Source organism: Coturnix japonica, chromosome 15 (assembly GCF_001577835.2).
Source record: "Coturnix japonica isolate 7356 chromosome 15, Coturnix japonica 2.1, whole genome shotgun sequence".
NCBI lineage: Eukaryota > Metazoa > Chordata > Aves > Galliformes > Phasianidae > Coturnix > Coturnix japonica.
Window position 1 is genome coordinate 1,902,323 of NC_029530.1, and position 17,890 is coordinate 1,920,212.

The 17,890-nt window shown below is 41.6% G+C and overlaps 1 protein-coding gene across 3 annotated transcripts in view; it reads left to right on the forward strand.

Moving 5' to 3' along the window:
• The window catches only part of GALNT9 (polypeptide N-acetylgalactosaminyltransferase 9), a 297,062-nt gene that overhangs the window by 173,166 nt on the left and 106,006 nt on the right, over positions 1-17,890 (forward strand). Inside the window, exon 1 of one of the 3 annotated variants that reach the window (XM_015877660.2) lies at positions 16,996-17,549. The exons of 1 other annotated variant lie outside the window; for it this stretch is intronic. In XM_015877660.2, the coding sequence (XP_015733146.1) occupies positions 17,309-17,549 (241 nt within the window). In that variant the 5' untranslated portion in view covers positions 16,996-17,308. Of the gene's footprint in view, positions 1-16,995; positions 17,550-17,890 lie in introns of those variants that run through there. One more of the 3 variants, XM_032447875.1, reaches the window with a different exon arrangement.

Here is a 17,890-nt window from a genome sequence, read left to right on the forward strand (position 1 = left end):
TGAACAAAAGGGAACAAAAACCAAAAGTATCTGAAAATCACTCCACTGTCCATAAAACTTCCGGCAGATACTTTTCATTTAATTCATCCAGGAAATCAATATGTCTTACAGAATCATTTGACTGTGGTTGGCAGTGAAATGATAAATATACATGAAAACAGAATTGGATTAATAATTTTTGACAGGTTATATAGTGCAGCTGTTGCTGGATGATATTAACAAGAGGAGGCATGTTAAGTCCCAATGTCAGAGTAAGGCTAGGTGGTTATAATGTCTGAATATATTTCATTCTGTGACTGAAGACTCTCGATGGCTGATGGAAATCAACATTATGAAGTTCCATTAAAAAGTCCTTTGCTTTGCTAATTCTTGCCTCCTTTTACCAGTCTGTAGTCTGCTCATCCATCTTGGCTGACTAAAATAGAATTTCCCCATTTTGTCTACCTGAGCCAAAAAAACCTTTTTTTCACTGTACTGAGGTGTGAAGAAGTGGGAAATGTCACCCTTCTGAGATGAGCATCCCAAGGCAGCTGTAGCCATCTGAGCAGGGCAGCTTTCTGATTCTCAAATGAGAATGAGATTTTAAATGTTTTTCTTCGTGGTTTACCAAGTAATTATAAATGTGTGTGAAAAACCAAATGTCCTCTGTGAAGGACATGAGATCATGTTTATTCCAGTTCTACTCCTTATGCTCTTCTGTCCTTTTCTGTTCTACCCCATTGCCCAGTTCCCTCTTCTCTCTCACTTGTGTGGAAATATTGCCCCCAGGTAATGCAAAGCAACTGGAACCCACCAAAACTCCCTGTGGGTTTCACATCTGTGCCATCTCAGTAAGGTTAGATCATACAGTACTTTTTGTTTGAGGAATTTCTTATGGCAAAAACTCCTTCCGAGTTTCTCCAAGCATTCATAGTCTAGCCTGCAGACTCTAGATGAGTATCAGACAGTGAAAGCACCGTAAAGAGAAATTGATTTCCAGTCATTTTGCAGTCCTTTGGGACATAGAGTAGTGCATGAGCATACAGTGTGATCACCTGCCATGCCCAAACCTGGAATCCCTTCTTTAAAAGTTAAAGATAAGACTTCCATAGCATATCCACAATTTTCCTTAGGCAAACTCCCTTGAGACAAATTGACTCCCTTACTAGGAAGCTGCGGAGTGCTGAGAGGGGCTGATCAACTTGGAGGCCAGCTGCTGTGCATTTCAATACATATTACTATTTATTCTGTTAGCTTTTAACTTAATCATGAAATCACTGTTTCCCTCCAAAAGCTCTTTGTCTGAAGGCTGAATATCTCAGCCTGCATCTGCTTCCCTCCGCAAAGCAATTTTAAGTGAGAAAACTTGCAGTACCTACAGAAATGATGTGAAATGTACAAACACAGTGTTGCCCCCAATCTTAGTAGCATTTTAGCACCTCTGCAGCAGGAGGCCTTGGGGCACCACACCCAGTAAAAAGTCATTATCTCAGTGAAGACCTAAAACTGCATTCCCTTGAATGTTTTGGGTGGGTTATAGTAGTCTTCTAAAGGCTGAGGTTTGCTGTGAAGTGACTGGGACTTATAGGAAGTACTGGACTAGATCTTTTTGTAACGGCAAGAAATGGACGGGGAGAGATTGAAATGAATTGTTCAGCTGTAGCTCATGTACTGTTCTGTCATGAAACCATCACGGCTGCCATTTTATTACTCAACCAGGACTTGGAAGAGTATTTTAATGAGACAGAGTAGATAAAGCGGCAAGGAAAATAATAGCTTAGAAACCATTTTTTCAAATGCATTCATTGTATTGTGTTGTTCTTTATACTCTTCTGGTCATATTCATCTTTATCCCTTCAACACGTCAGAAGTTTCAAAGTAATTTTGTCATGTGAGACTTAGAGCAATGTAGTCTGTACGATGAAGAGATTTTTGTTTGTAGCTCTCTGGCCCGAACCTCAGCTGGTTTTATTGAACTGGTTGCCTCTTCCTTTTACCTCCTGCTGCTGCTCTTGCTGCTCTGGACTACTAAACTATGGAACACTTTCTGATACCACTTTTTTTATAGAGGCAGCATCTTTCATTGTGATTTCAAAGCTTTTCTGAATAAGACTTCAACAGTCCTGTGTACTGCGTAAATATCATCACCAGAAAAGCCTGCTAGATTCAATTAAATGAAATGTTTTCAGAAAGTATCGTCTTTTGTCTAGCAATATTTTGTTTCTTATTCAAGAGGGGGAAAAAAAGGCCCAAATTCTTTTAACTTGCCCTTTGTTGTCACCTACTTTGGCTTTTGAGTCCGTGTTTTGCAAATGTACTTTTGACAGGAATAGAAAAAGCTTTGTTCAACTTTCCCACAAGACAGAAAAAAAGGATTTCTACCTAGTTCAAATTCTGTCTGCCATGCAGAAGCACAGATAAGTGCACTGTTCCAGCTGACGTCAGCTGAAGCCCACCCAGCCTTTGCTTCCTGTGAGCAGTCAGTCATAAGAGGAGACTATGTGATGTGGGCTTACTGCTGGGTGGCTGAAACACATCTGTGAAGATGAAGCCTTCCCTAACCTTTAACTGTATGTGCTGCATTGGCATGTTCCCAGGAATACAGGCGATTAATGTATTCTGGTAACTACTTAGAAGGGTTCAGCTGAATAATGGGGTGGATTTTCAACTCGGGAATCCATTTGGTCTGGTTCTTTGTTTCTATTTCATGCTGTAATGAAATGAGTTCCTGGTCAGACACTCAGGACAAATGATGTGCTGTGATTTTATTCACCCCCTGCCATGCACTTCAGGTGATCGTTTACATCTGTGTGGAGTGGATTCAAAATAGCATAGACAATTCTTCCTCTTGCATTTGTATTATCTATTCTGCTATGAATAGAGTGAAGGCAGTATTTCCCAAGTGAAGCAAGAAGCGTGCCTGCTGTTTCCACTCTTACTCATGTTATGTGCTGCAAATTGATCTGTCCATGTCACTGTGGGTCCTCCTGCTTTGTGACACTCAGGTAGCCTGTGCAAATATAAGCCACCCTCCATTCCAGAGCAGTCTAAACTGCATCCTAAGTCATTACAGCCTTGAATACATGGATACATGGAAGGTGCAGAAGCTGACTGCATGCCAGCTGTACCTGCCTAACAGCTGCAAGGAGGAGCAAGGGGGTGAGGCAGGAGCTATGACTGTTGTGCTTCCCACCCCAAGGTTAGTGCCAATCCTAACATGGGGCTCTGAGCAAAGGCTCAGCCCAGGTCATGATTAACCACGAGGTGAGTGTCACTTTTCTTTAAATGTGATGCTTGCTGGAGGCTGCTGGCAATGCATGAAATGTACTGGGACTCTGGAAAAAGAAAAGAGAAAAAAGCCCTCATGTCCATCTCTAAAATGATATCAACATATCCGATTTATGAAAAATGTATAAATGTGGGAACAGCTTGCGCTTTCACACTAAATAAAAGGAGGAGACAGAAGAGGGAACTTGAATGTCTGTGAGCATACTCATGTATACAAATGACTGTCATAAATCTTTTTGCATGATTGCTTTGCTTTGTGGCACCTCTTTGGGGAGTTCTGCAAGGGAAAAAGCCCTACAATTTGGGAAAGGGGGAAAAAAAAGCTGCTAAAGAAAATAGATTTGCTGATCTAATTATGCAATTCATGTAGAACATATTTGGTCTACTAATCAGAATGGAAGGGAAAGGAGTGTAGACAGTACTGTTGGTTTAAAGGAATTGAATTAAAAGACCAAATATCCTGAGTGAGACTGCAGCCTCCTGAGACTCCAGGAGACAGACCTGGCTCTGGAAGGAACTGGGAGACAGAGCCCTGTAAGTCTGAACAAAGAAAATGCTCTATGCTAACAAGATGGGGAGAAAGCAAATTCCTTAGTCAATGTAAATCTGCCTTTTTATTACCTGCAGATTTGGTCCACGGCAACCTCAGTCTGGTTTTAAAGCCACTTGTGATTGTGGCCTGGAGCTGATGGAGAGCTCTCTGGAAAAGCAGGAGCTTGTCTGCCACAGGGAAGAGTGCTGTCATGGCCAGAGCAGGTCCTGTGCCCAAGCTAATGCTCCTCAGTGACTGTGCAACTGCTCTGTCCTGCTGATTTCCTTAAACAGTGCTCCCTGCTACCCTTTGCCTCTTCAGACTGGGTGATTCTTAGATATCTTTTTGACCTGGGAGCAAGAGGGATAATGAAGGTAAAGGCAATGGAAAATTAACTATTCAGCTGCACTAAAGCATCTCTAAAAAGGGTATTTAGTTGGTGATGAAGGATTTACTTTGAGATTGAGGAGTTTTTGCAAACCACGGTGAATGTGATTTTGTTTTCTGAGCAAGAGTAGGCACACAGAACTGCTCAGAACGACACTCATTGTGGTTCCCTCACGCCTGTCCTGAAATGACTGTAAATGATCCCGGGGAGTTCAATCAAGCTGATCTCTCCTGCTCTTCCTAACATCGGCCATCTGGCTCCATTGCCTCTGTGCTGTGCATGACCAGCCAGCTGGCCAGCTTTAACTCTCAAGTCCCTAAATCTCCCTTCAAGATCAGTTGCCTTTAGGGCTTGAAGAGCTGCTCAGACTGCCATGAAGTTGTTGACTCTAGAGAACTCCTTCCATCATCCACTATGAAAAGAGCAGTAGCTATTCAGCAAAGCTCTCCCTTTTTTCTTTCTGACACTGTAAAATGGAAGAAAAGCAAAGATTATGGTGAAGTTGTTCTTAGTATAAGGGGGGACAGGTTCTCACTGCTAATTCTAACATCCCCAGATGAAATCACAGGCAGTGATTTCTGGGGACCAATTATTGTCTGGGAGTCTTGTGCTAAAGGGGAAGTATCTTGTCTTGGTGCTCTGGAGAACAGAGTAACAGAGAGAAGCTGGGATGTATCTTGCTGTAAAAACCTTTCTGCTGGCATTTGAAATAATCTTTAATAACTCAGAAAGATGCAGATGTGCCTTTCACCAAACAGCAACGAGGACAGTAAAAACTGCTTACCCCTACTTTCGGTGGCTTTTATTTTGCATTAATAGCCATCCCTCTCCCTGAGCTGTTGGACTAATCGTTGTTGACTCACTTAATTCATGTGCTCAGCAGACTGGCAGCATGGAAACTGTGCCACAAGCAGTTCTTGTTGCTGTCATCCAATTTTCCACAGGGTTGTGTAAAGTTAGAAACTGGATGCAGCAGGATTTGGTGGGTCATTTTCCTTGTGCTGGGAATCTGTCTCATCTGTGCCCTGCTCTCAGGCTTCCTAGCATTTTTGTTGGAAGCAGGCACTGCTGCAGTTTTCTAGGCACAAGTAAATAAGGTAGAATAGCATTTTGTACTATGGTTATCTTATTGTTCTTTGTTTGTGTGACACTGACCGTGAGTTTGAAGTGCTGTGTGGAAGGCCCACCAGTCAGAGGTGTGAGTTCAGTTGCTGAGCGTAATAAAATCTCTAGAATGTATTTCATGAGGAAGTAGGAAATGCTAATTGGCCCATTCTACAAAGAAACCTCTATTTTAATAATTTTGTCTGTTCAAAGGCGATATTAAGTCACTCTTTCTACTGCCTTGAAGGTAGGAGTCTCATACACAAGACCATCCTTTACCCAGTTCATCCCTTGGCACTGTTGAGAAGCTGTGCCATAAGCAGTGTTTGACATGGAGTGTGTATTGTCAGTTACTGCATGCCTCAGGAGTTGGAGTGTTCTTGGCAAGGTTGGGATGTGTTGCAGACTTGATGCATCTCCAGCCTTGGGCTGTGTCTGTGAGCATCTGACTGAGTGAAACATGGTATGTGAGAGCATCCTGAGTCATAGCTCAGTCTAGGCTGAAGGAATTGAGAGCCTAAATAAGTTGCTCTCCCGTGTCACATCTTGAATACAAAGTTGTTTTGTTCTTTATTAAGGTTACATAAAGCTGATTTCCTTTGTATATACACCCACTAGGATGGATTTGTTTCCTTCCTCTGTGGTTTCTGTCACCCCTTCCTAAAACTACTGGCTAAGCAAATAGCTCTGTGGCAGATACAAAGCGCTCAGCATTTCTTTAGAACCTCTGAAGGGTCTTAACTATGAAATTAAGTACTTGGTTGTATTAGGGTGACTATGCTTTGGTTTCTTAGAATCTCGTTTATGGTATTGTGCTATCTAGTGAGTAAGGGGCATTAAGATTGCATTAAAGATCAACTCTTAACCTCACTGAAGCCCATAAAGGCATTTGTGTTGTTTGTCAATCTGTGAATCACCCTGAGATGAAACTGGATTGAGACTGCTTCAGAAAATAACTGAATATTCAAAACTCATATCTCCTGGCCCTGTTCCACTCTACTCTTCTGAGAGGAAAGTAGAAGGAACCAACTAGGGATTGGTTTGGGTTTTTTGTTTTGCTTTTTTCCTTTTAATGCAGTAATATTTGAAAAACAACTATACTTTGTGTACAGACTGAGTGCCATGGATCATTTCCATCTCAAGCAGTGATTTTCAGACTTGTTTAGAGCTAAAGTGAGTCTGGAAACCTACCAAATTCAGACACACTGGACCCATTTCCCATTGGGTTTTCTTCCATCTGTGCACAAAAAGTGCAAGATCTTACCCAGGAAGAACAGCATAGATTTAAATGACTGCAGAGTGCCAGAGTGAAGAGAATATGGCCCTACATCTCTCTATGCAAGGCAAGCAGTTCACAAAATAGGAATTTGATGTGGTTTGTGTTTTGGCTTTGCTAAGCCCAGGGGCATTGTCACGTTGGTGTGGGAGATTGATGCTTTCTTTACAGCTTTCTACCTCCAGGAATACTTTGGTTTTGTAAGGGAAGAAACTTCCAGAGTAAGGAGTTACTACTGCAGATGTTGATCAGGGATGTATTAAACGTGTTTACATTTATTTTTTGATAAGTAAAATAATGGTTGTTTTCTTCTAATCAGGAGGATTTGTCTTTTCACTCAATCTCCAGCCTCTCAATCATGATCTCTTTTTTTTCTCTTCTCCCCCCCCTCCCCCCCCTTAAGTACAATCAACAGTGACAAACCGAGTCTACATCAGCGTGGTGTTTATAAAGTGGTCCAATCATAGCTTCACTTCTGGGCAGGAACAAATAAATTCATCAAGCAATTGATGCTTTTGCACTGCTGTTATGATAAATGTTGCCATCCATTATACAAGTAGGCTCAGGCTGCAAGGAGCAGAACTGAACATTGCTGCCTGATAGGAATGACAACAAGACAATATGTGCTGCCTCTTTTTATGCTTTGTATTCGTAAACACAGCTCTCCAATTATACTAATTTAGTTTGTTTGAATTAGGCAATAGATTAGGAAATGTTTTCAGTTCACAGTGGAACATAACACACATTAATGTTTTGGCAAATGTGGCATCCTTCTCTGCATTGGGCTGCAGTCTTATTTACTTTGAAGTTGCACCAGATGCAGAGCATGCTATGGGAGAGCCACTCGGTTGGCTGGGACTGTGCTCACTGCAGCATGGATAGAGGTCCTAACGTCAACTTACTACATGCATGATTAGCATGGTGCAAGTAGCATTTGGGAACAGCCTGCCTACCCAGCTGCTGATAAACGATACTGATAGCAATACTGAGGGTGCTGATATATTGTTCTGTTTTGAGGAAGTTATGAGTGGTACTTCTTAAGAGATTTCCTGTTGTTTTAGCTCTGAATTGACAGTAATAAGGTAGGAGCTCACTTTTGTTTGATTTTGGCACTGGACTTGATTCCTTCTCTCCCTTTTTCCTCCGTTGTATTTTCATGCCCTTGTATGACGTGATTACAGAACAAAAGATTCATTAAAGAATGGGAAACACAGCTAACAGTATGTTGCAAAATCTAAAGCGAGTCTGACATTATTTAAGACATCCTTGCTTTGAACACAAGCACTGAAGAAGGACATACAGTGTGAATTAGAGGAAATTAATTCAACAGGGAGAGTTCTGTTTCCTCCTTAGAAATTCCAAGCAGCATTTCAGAATTGGGTATCGTCTACTAAAATATCTACAAAAAAACTTCACTGGAGTTGGTGGGCAGTGTGGTTCATTGGGTACTGAGGGACAAGTCATAGCTACTGAAGCATAAAGGGAAAAAGCACGATATGCGGCATCCTTATTAAACACAGAGCGTGGTCTATAAGCTGAAAGAAGGAAGACTGGACTTTACAATCTACTCTGCAGAGAACAATTGTGCAAGGATTTCTAAATGACATTTACAAATGATGAGAGGAATGCTGTGCTAATAGCATCCAGACTAAAAAATGCATTGGAAGATAAGAAATGGATTTCATTCCTCATAGCATTTTATTGTCTGCAGAGAAAGCATTTTGTCTTTTTTAGCATTTCTTCCAAGTATTCATCTGCTTCCTTATCAAGAACTTAGGCTTTAATCTAGTGGATTTCTGAGTTTCCAAGGGTGATTTTTTGTGCTTGCAAGCTGAAGGCTGGTTGTGGGCATCATTTACTCTGTTATCCTGCCAGCTACTTCTTTATCAGCTCTAACACACATAATGAATGTAATTATGTCAGGATAAAGCAACTGGCTGATTTACAGCCTCTGCTGAAGAAACAGTTTGAGACTTCAGGTGTTGTACCAGGCTCACTACCTGCCCTCTGGATGGTGTAAGCACACTGTGTTCCTTAGCTGGAGTTAATGGAAGCAAGCAAGAGAAAGCCTTGGCCCATCTTTCAGATTAGAAAAATCCATTTTCTAATTTCATGGGTTTCTGAAAGTGCTGAGATTTTGTAATCAGAGCCAGTACAGAAGTGGATTTTCAAACTTCTGGCTGTCCCAAATTCCTAAATTTCTTCAGAAATAGTTGAAACAGTGCTGAATATCAGTGCTGTTCAACTGCAGAAGAGAAGCTTACAACGATTACAAGCAGAAATAACAGCAGTACAGCGCACCTTGCTGAAGGACTCCATAAAGCTTTCATGACTAAGACACCAAATAATGTTACAGGGACTCTGTGTTTCCAGGGAAGGTAATTTAAGTCACTGTGGAAGAAGTGAGTGTGATTTTGTACTTCCTTTTCCATCCTGCTTGACTTCTTGTAAACAGACACATCTTAAATACAGATAATTATGTAGAGAAATAAAGCAACAGTGTTTCTTTATATACAAGCAGTTTCTGTCACGTCTAGGTACTTCTGAGACAGATAACCAGCTTTGTTCTTGAATTGCTATGCAGCTGTGGTTTGCACTTGCCCTGAAGAGTGCTACTTTGCATTTCCCTTCCATAACTTTCAGTAGCAGTACACAGTAGGCTGCTAAGCTGAATCTCCAGGCACGACCTTTGTGTTTGGATGCCTCAGCTTTCAGCTGCTTGCTGTGAGACAGCGTGCCCTCTGTGCCGATGTGCCAGCTCTCCCTTTGCACTGGAAGAGCTGTGAGGGTTCAGCACCTTCTGCAAGTCACGCTTCATGGTGTCTGCATTGGGTGGCAGGAGGTTGGGACCCAGAATTAGAAGGTCTCATTTGAAAATCTCTGTCATCCCTCAGCCCCTTGTCCCAGCATACAGATCTGAGTGCAGTGTTCTGAAAGGCAGTTTCTTTCTGTAGCTTTGGCTCTTGGTGAGGAACTGTGTTCATTAAGGTTCTGTTGCCTCACATTGCTTTCTCCCTTCTCTGAACACGAAATCCTTATTTTTATAAGGAAGAAACTATGGCTGTTATGCAGTAGAAGAGTGAATGCGAGATCTTTAGCTAAGGTAAATACTTTCCTAACATTAGAAGTTTTGGTGAATGGGGGCTGATTTCCCACATCCTCACCTGAAGTTTTGGGTATATTTTTCTGTTCAATATGTAATTTATATTTAATTTTATTGTACAGAGTATTACAGCAATACCTCTTACATCAGCTAAACAGGTTTATTGTTCACCCAGCTTTCTGCTCTGGCCATTGTTGGCAGTGCATTTAGACAGCCACATTGGGAACAACCGAACAAAGGAAACAACCTTTTCAGTGCAAGAAAACAAGGAACCATGCTGCAGCCTGTTGTGAGCTGTTCTACAAAGGGATTCGGGCAGGTAAAGAAAAAGCTGTTTTGAATTTCAGACTGATTATAAATGACAAGTTATCAGGGAGCATAAAGAAATAGCTACTGTACGTTTCCTAACACCAATACCCTTTGTTAGACTACAGACAAAAGTAGGCTTTGACTTGAGACTACAGGAGAATCCAAGATGAGAGTCTATAAAGACAGAATGTATTGATCTTCCCTTTATCTTTTCAAAGCATTACTCTTTTGTCAAGGATTCCTGTTTTTGTATAACATTATGTCCCGATCTCCTAATATTTTGAGCATTTCAATGCATTTCTTTTAGGGAAATAGATATTTTCTGTAATTACATTTTTGGAAGCATTGCTGAATAATGAAACACATGCAAACAAAGTTATTTTTCAAATGAGTTGATAAAAATGGGTCAGTTCCTGGCCTGCCTGAAGTACATGGCTTCATGTCCCTCACTAAAGATGTATTGATTTTTAAGCTTCTTTTTCATGAAACTCCAAATCAAAGTGGGTTATTTTGAAGTGTGCTGGTTCCTATTAAATTTAAAAAGGGAAAACTTTGGAAGAGAGACTGCAGATGTGCAAGAAAACTAATTTACACACAACAGATACAAACAGCACAATAACACTATTTGATAGAGAAAACTCTCAGCTACAAAACTCTGCTTTTCAACATAGCCATCACAATTCTGTTGTTCTGTTTTCTTGTTTAAATTCATACTGGTGCAATGCACAATTAGTGGTGATGAATTTACACTTTCAAGACGGGCTTTCCACACTAAATCAGGTCTTTATACCCCACTCTTCCAGTTGCTGTAGTGTTACAGTATTACATGGCAGTATTCTCTTAACTAATTTTAGACTAGGCTATTTTAAGAGTAGTCTGATGTATTCATTTATGTCATACATAGAGTGAATGTTATAAAGATGTGCTATTCTTATCACTGATGCCCATTACTATCTGTCTTGCCTGTGTGTTATATGTCAGATGGAAGCACGTCCCTCTCCCAGCCAAGACCAGGGTGCCATACTAGATAAATGCTCTATTTGAGCACTGAGAACAAAAACATTTGGGAAAATGCCTCAGGGGAAAAGGGTGATGTGAGATACAGACTACAGAATTAATCAATAGAATGAATTTGATAGTAATCAGTAGTTGTGCTTGTGTCTAGTTTAAACTACCGCTAAGACCCATTTCTGTAAATGTTATTTTTTGCTGCTACTGCCAGCTTGATTTACCAGTTTGTACTGAAAGTCTTCTCTTAATCTCAGATCCAGAACTCATTTGTGTTTGAAATGATACGTTAGCAGCAGGTTTGACCATTCTGTAGGCTCCCTAAATATTATTTCCTGCAAGCAGCCTTGCAGATTGGTTTCTTTGGCTGGCAATTAACTCAAATTAGCTGATGATGATACTGTATTTATATCAGGTTCTGGATCTGTGGGAAAATATATTAGTTCAGAGTCTGTTTTCTTGTGGTAGCAAATGTTACCACTTCTGCAGATATTTTATTCTTCCTGTGAAACTTTGTCAGTTCACTTGTGCTCTTGCAGGAAAACAATCTGTGCTAAGTCCTCTGTGGTCTTTCTTTGCTGTAAGAAATTCCCAATCCATCTACTGACCACCAAAGTTTTTAAAAGAAGGAAAACAGCTTCAGTTGTTTTAGCTGCAGACACTTCAAATTAATTCGAGGGTTTATCCACTCACTTTTATCCTTTGTTTTCTGTCCAGTCTACCCTAGAATCCTAGAGGTAAGTTCATTAAGTTCCTCTATATTAACCTACCCACTTCTAGTTTCCTCTTGACCTAATCCAATTCACGCTGTGGTTTCTTCTTTCCCGTGTTCAAGAAGTTGCAGTATTCCATTTGACAGACAATTACTGTTTCCAAGAGAATTCCCCTAACCTTTTGTCAAAAGTTGAATAACCTTTGTCTATCACCTGAGCTACCCTTTAGTATTTAGTCTGGCAGGGTACCTTACCAATTGTATTGAATAAAGCATGTTAACAAGCATTAGGCTTGCTCAGTGCAATGTCCCTGCTAAGCAGCAGCTGAAATCCCTATATTTTAAGCTGATGGAGGTCCCTGCTAAGCTTGGTGTAGGTGTGTCCTCCCAGGGGTTGTGTGCCTGGGTGACAGAGGGCAATAGCCAGCACCAACAAAAACACTACTCGGCTCTGGGCTGCCTGCACTGTCTGTTGCTCATCTCTGGTTTATGTAAATCAAAAGCAGCTGGATGGACATAAAAGGATTTAATGTCATGAAATATTCTGAGCTGATACAATTGGACACATGTTGAGTATAATGTATGATAAGAAATAGCATAAAGAAAACTACAGTCTTGATCCTTTCCATTTCATGTTTCCTTTATACCTTTATAGGTGGAATGTGATCTGTCCTTTAAGGCTGGTATTAATGTCTTTGCTTGGGAATATAAAAGCAGACACAGAACATCTCCCTATGCTCAGTATAAAAAGCAGTAAGTGTTCTGTGTCTACAATTATATGCCATAATGTAGTGATTAATGACATATGCAGTCTGAAATGCTTGGCCAGAAGCTTTAAGGCTGTGATTTTACTGAGGAGCATTTTTGGTGAGAAACACATTTCCCTTAAAACACATAAATATATAAATAAATGAAGCTCTTTAACTTTGTAGCCCAAAGCAAGATTAATTAAGAGGAAAAATGCTTAATCTATCTGCTCTCCATAGAATTAATGAATAATAGAGATTTTCTTCCTAGCCATCTACAGCTTAAAGGGTTTTGAGTGTGCATGTCCTGCCTACGTGTTGCTGCTTGCAGCTCCCCACACCATGTTTCTCTTTCCATGTCATGCAACAAATCTGATGGCTTTCCATATTTTTCTGTTTTTGGACTGTAGTTGATCATACATCCACCTGCTAAGGGTGCCCAGTGGCACAGTATTCAGGATGGAATTTCACCATGAATCAACTTTTTATTTAAGACTCTATATTTAAGAAAATACATTGAAGACTTTAATGCTAGAAATGGTTTGATTCCTTCTTAAGTATACTGAACATCTCTGACAAAGCCAGATAAAAACTAAACTAAATGTTCTTTATTACTCACACATGCATTGTTCCTACTGAAAACGTAATACCTCAGGGGCAGCTGTGATTCTTCAGATTCACCCAATGACAAGCCACTATATCAGCTAGTCTTTGCTAAAAATGTCAGTGTTAACTTTATTTGCCAAAACATGTTTTGTTTTTTCAAGCTGCCGGTTGTTGTTTTGAAATAAATGGAATCTAAAAATCTCATTATTTTTATTGTTTGAAGCCAGCATTGGGTGCAGCTCTGGGGTCAGATGGCAACAATACTAATTTACCCCTGTGCTGCTGCACTTAGAATATTCAATCTCCTATGACTTTGACATGATGACTGGCTGTGTTTCTTAATTTTGTTGTGAAGATTTTGCTGGAGGGCTGTGGATCTCTTAATAATGTGCATGAAGGCACAGACAAGGAAGTCAATGAATATTGTATGAGGTTCTTTTCCTACAAGTGGGTCTGACTGGGTGAAGTCCATGAGCCTGCATCTCATGGCAGGAATGGGACTCTGCTGATGATAGCCAAATATGAACATACACTACTGAGTTCAATGCACTTATAGCAGTAAACTATTCTCACTTCTCACCTGGATTAGATAGGGAAGCAATATCGCCAAAATTAAAAGAATATATGCATCCACTTGATTTCTGAAAGGTATGCAGAGATTTTAAGCCATCCCATTTGATTTTCCAAACATGAATTTTCAAATCCCTCCTTCTAAAATCTATTGGAACTGTGCAAGAATGAGATTGCACAAACACTATTGCAGTTATTCAGTGTGCCGCAGTACCTCCTCGCAGCAGAATGGGGGCCTCAGTTCTGTATGTCTGGGTAATTTAACACTTTTTCGATTCCTGATATATTCATTACTGTGCTTCTTCTAGGTAACTACCTAAGACATAAAATATTAGTTTATATTAAAATTCTAAGTGATTGGCTTGCAAATTCATTTGGGATTTCATTAGGGAAATGGTAGTTGATGCTAATGTGCACGAACAGATACAGCTGGAATCTGTAGTTACAGATCATCACTGGCATCATATTTTGTTCTTTACCTTTTTTCTCATTAAAGCTAGCATTCAAACACTTCAGACATCAAAGTCTCTCTTATTCATTCTTGCAAAAGTCTCATATTGTGCAGTAGAATGATCAGAAAGGTATTCTCTTTAGATATGGTAAATCAGCCTCCTTATGTCCTTCTGGAGAAGTTATCGGGAGTGATATTCTGGTTATTCACTTTAATATTTTATTGTTTTGAGTCTAAGCTTTATTAAAGTTGGGAAACTTTTAAGGTTCTTTGCAGGAGAGTCTGACGTGGTTATCTTGAGTAACTTTTTCTGCCCACTTTTGAGGAAGAATTGAAATCTGTATCAGTTGAGGCTAAGATCTTCCCTTGCTCTAAATGGACTTGGGGTGGAGTTATATTGTTGTTACTAGTTCTATACTGGGCTCCGCAGATAAGACTATGGCTGCAGGACTGATGCTTTACTGTAGGATCTTTTCAAAATCTTTTAGTTCTTTATTATTTAAAGTGAAATTTACCTTCTCTGACCTCAGGAGCTGAGCACAGCAGGACTGTAAATGCAGAAGCAATTGTTTCCCTCTATACAAACATCTCCATGCCAAGCTGGTATGTACTGCAGTAACCAAGGGTCAACAGAAGCAAAGATAACTGTTGCAAGATCAGCATTCTGGAAGAGCAAGCAGAGTTTCATAGAGGCAAACAAAAGCGTGGTGGTGATGGTGGTTGTTTTTCTCCTGTTATCATTAACTTTAACTACTTGACAGTACAGTAACAGCTCAGGAGTGCCCCAAGGCAACAGACCATCTTTACTATGTGAGGGAAGAAACCTCTATCTGATATCTTCTTTAGAATGTTTTGTTTCAGAATCTTTACCTCTGGCTTCTTAACATCAATCAGCTGTTCTTCATCCAGATGCTTATTTTGACTGAGGACAGTGAAAGCAGAGCATGAGCAAGTATAGACTGTCATTCAAATACATAGGATCTTGGTGTTTCTTTCTAGCAGCTTCCTATTCATCTTGGTTGGTATGAGTGAAAACATGAGCCCTATGGAGACGAGTAGGAGTAAAAATCAATGAGAGAGAATAATAGCTTAGTAGAGAGAGAGAGAGAGCTGGATTTGCAATTCGGAATGGGATCCCAGATTTGCCTCTGGCTTGTTGCATTGATTTGGGGCAAATTACCAGTGCCTTTCTATGTTTCCCATTTGTAAGATGGGTCTGCAATCAGAGTTGATTAGTATGTTTTCAACAGAAGCATTTTTATTGAAAACTAGATGTTGCATATACTGGTTTTGATCTATTTTTCTTCGGGCAAAACAGGCCTTTCTAAGGAAAAATTGGAACCTTACCCTTGCGACCAGGTAACAATGGTTTCAACTCAGTGCTATCTCTGAGAATATTTCAAAGCTTTCTGGCTTTGTTCCAATGCAAAAAGAAAACATGTTTTCTGAACTTGAAAGTTTTCCAAATCACTACTGCCATCCTTCAGTCAGTTCTAATAGTATGTTGTCTGTAAATTGCTTTGAGCTTCTTGAGTGAACAGAGATCTTTAAGAGCTAGCAATTATTTGAATGGTGTTAGGTAAGGTTGCAGCCATGTAAGCATGCTCACATGTGCTTCTGTATATGCTGTAGGCTATTCTAAGTGACCATATAAAAACATTTGCTTAGTGAAAGAAAATTTTGACCCAAATCACATCACAAACAAAATCCTGCCTTTGAAAGAGCCCATGTAAAACTGCAGTGATGCGAATGTAAACATCAACTGGTAAACTCTTTGTGATAGTGGAAAGTGGTTTTCAGCTCTGGGGATAAACTACAAGCAGATGAGTCAGAATCCAAACTGAATTCTTCTGGGCAACTTGTGAATTTGGAGTTTATAATCTAAAACTGAACTAACAGATTCTTAACCATATAAAGACCAGCAGGTGTTGCTATAATATATTAAATGCTGTGGAGGTACCTAACAAGCTGCACTTGAGCATTAGTTCAATAAGCATTCAAATTGGTATTTGCCAGGAAAGTGTAATGCTATGACAGACTTGCAATAACAACAGTATTAAAATGATCAAGACAGTAGAAAATTGCAGGTTCAGAGCTACTTCTACTGAGCTGACTGTGAGTTTCAGTATGGCTTCGGGGAAACAATGTCTGACCCCGGATTTAGATATTGAGACTTCAGTGTATTGGAGAGTACAGAACTGTAGAAAGTAACCGACCTTTGTAGAAACGTAACTACTCATGGGAAATGGTCCTGCAGAATCTCTAAGTGGGATGGTGTACAAGTAGGACCACTGAATGCAGAAGCTGCCAGTTTGAAAGGGCTGAACTCTACCTTGTGTCCATAGGTGGCTGGCTAGGTGATCTGGAGAGTTCATCAGTTGTTGTTGTGTGTGTGTTTAATTATAAGGGCCTAGGCTGCTTCTCTCCACTTGTATATGCTTGGCAAGAACTTCTTTTGCATATGGAAGTGGTCCCAGACACTTCACTTCCAGGTAGGATCACAAGCCAAGGTTGCACTTAGGCTGCTGGGAAACCCATGGAACCGAGTGCATCAGCAGCTCTCCCTCTTGCTAGATGCATGTCAGTTTGATTCAATACATTTCTAGCAGCAAGACAGGTGGGTCACAGGGGTGCAGCCATAGGCAAGAGAAGACTTGGTCCTGTACTTTCCCAGGAGCTGCCTGCAGTTTTGCTTGGGTGGGATACGGGCCCTTTAGGTGGACATCAGAGAGAAAATGGCCACTGGTGGAGAAAACCACGCAACGCCCGTGTCTCACTCACCCATCCATCTCTCCGAAAACCAGCGGCAGGGGAACAGCGGGCGAGGCTGGAGGGCGGCGCGGCCACGGCACGGCACGGCTCCACCGTGTGCATGTAGATGAGATCCCCCGGAGCACGTCACTCCGCACCGGCGCTCTGCGTTTGGGGCGGCGGAGAGAGAGCGAGGGCGGGCGAGCGGGAGCCGCCGGTGGAGGAGAGGAGAGGAGAGAAGAGGAGAGAAGAGGAAAAGGAGGCGGCTCGGCAGCGGGCAGCCAGATACGGCTCCGCGGTGCCCCCGATGCCGCCCACCCCAACGCCGCGTGGGCCCCGCGGGGCGAAGGCGGACGCCGGCGGGCGGGGAGCGGCGCGGTGGTGCTGAAGGACAGCTCCGCTCATATCCGCGCCCCGCCGCGCCCCGGCGCCGGGTGGCCGCGAGGCCGCCTCGCCTTGATGTGCCCCCATCGCCCACGGCTCTCATGGCGGTGGCACGGAAAATTAAAACTTTGTTGACGGTCAATATCTTGGTCTTCGTGGGAATCATCCTCTTCTCCGTCTACTGCAGGATTCAGGATCGTTCACAGGAGCTGGTGCAGATTGTCCGGAGTGCTGATCGACGTGTCAGGAGTCGAGGAGCCAAGGTGGGCAGCTTGGCTGATAGGGAGTCCATCCTGCAGCGCCTGGACCACCTGGAGGAAGTGGTCTACAACCAGCTAAATGGTACGGAGGGCTGGGTGGGGGGTGAGGTGCTGGTCCCATGGTGATCAGCTGTCCTGGGTGGGTGCTATAGGCTGTAGGGGTTTGTTGGAGAGGGGTGTGAAGGCACCCCCTCACACTCTTGGGTCAAAGTCAGGACTTTTGAAGTAGAAAGTTAAGGAGGCTGCAGAGTTCATGGGTGTAAGGATTGATGGAAGTCCTGATAAGCTGTGCCAGGTTTTACAGTTTCCCTGAATATGCAAACTCTGCGTGGGTATGTGTTTTTATGGCAAATACACATCAATTTTTTAGCTGGAAGTTGCATATTTGGTCTCATAATTACTTAAAAAGCACTCTACCCAGTT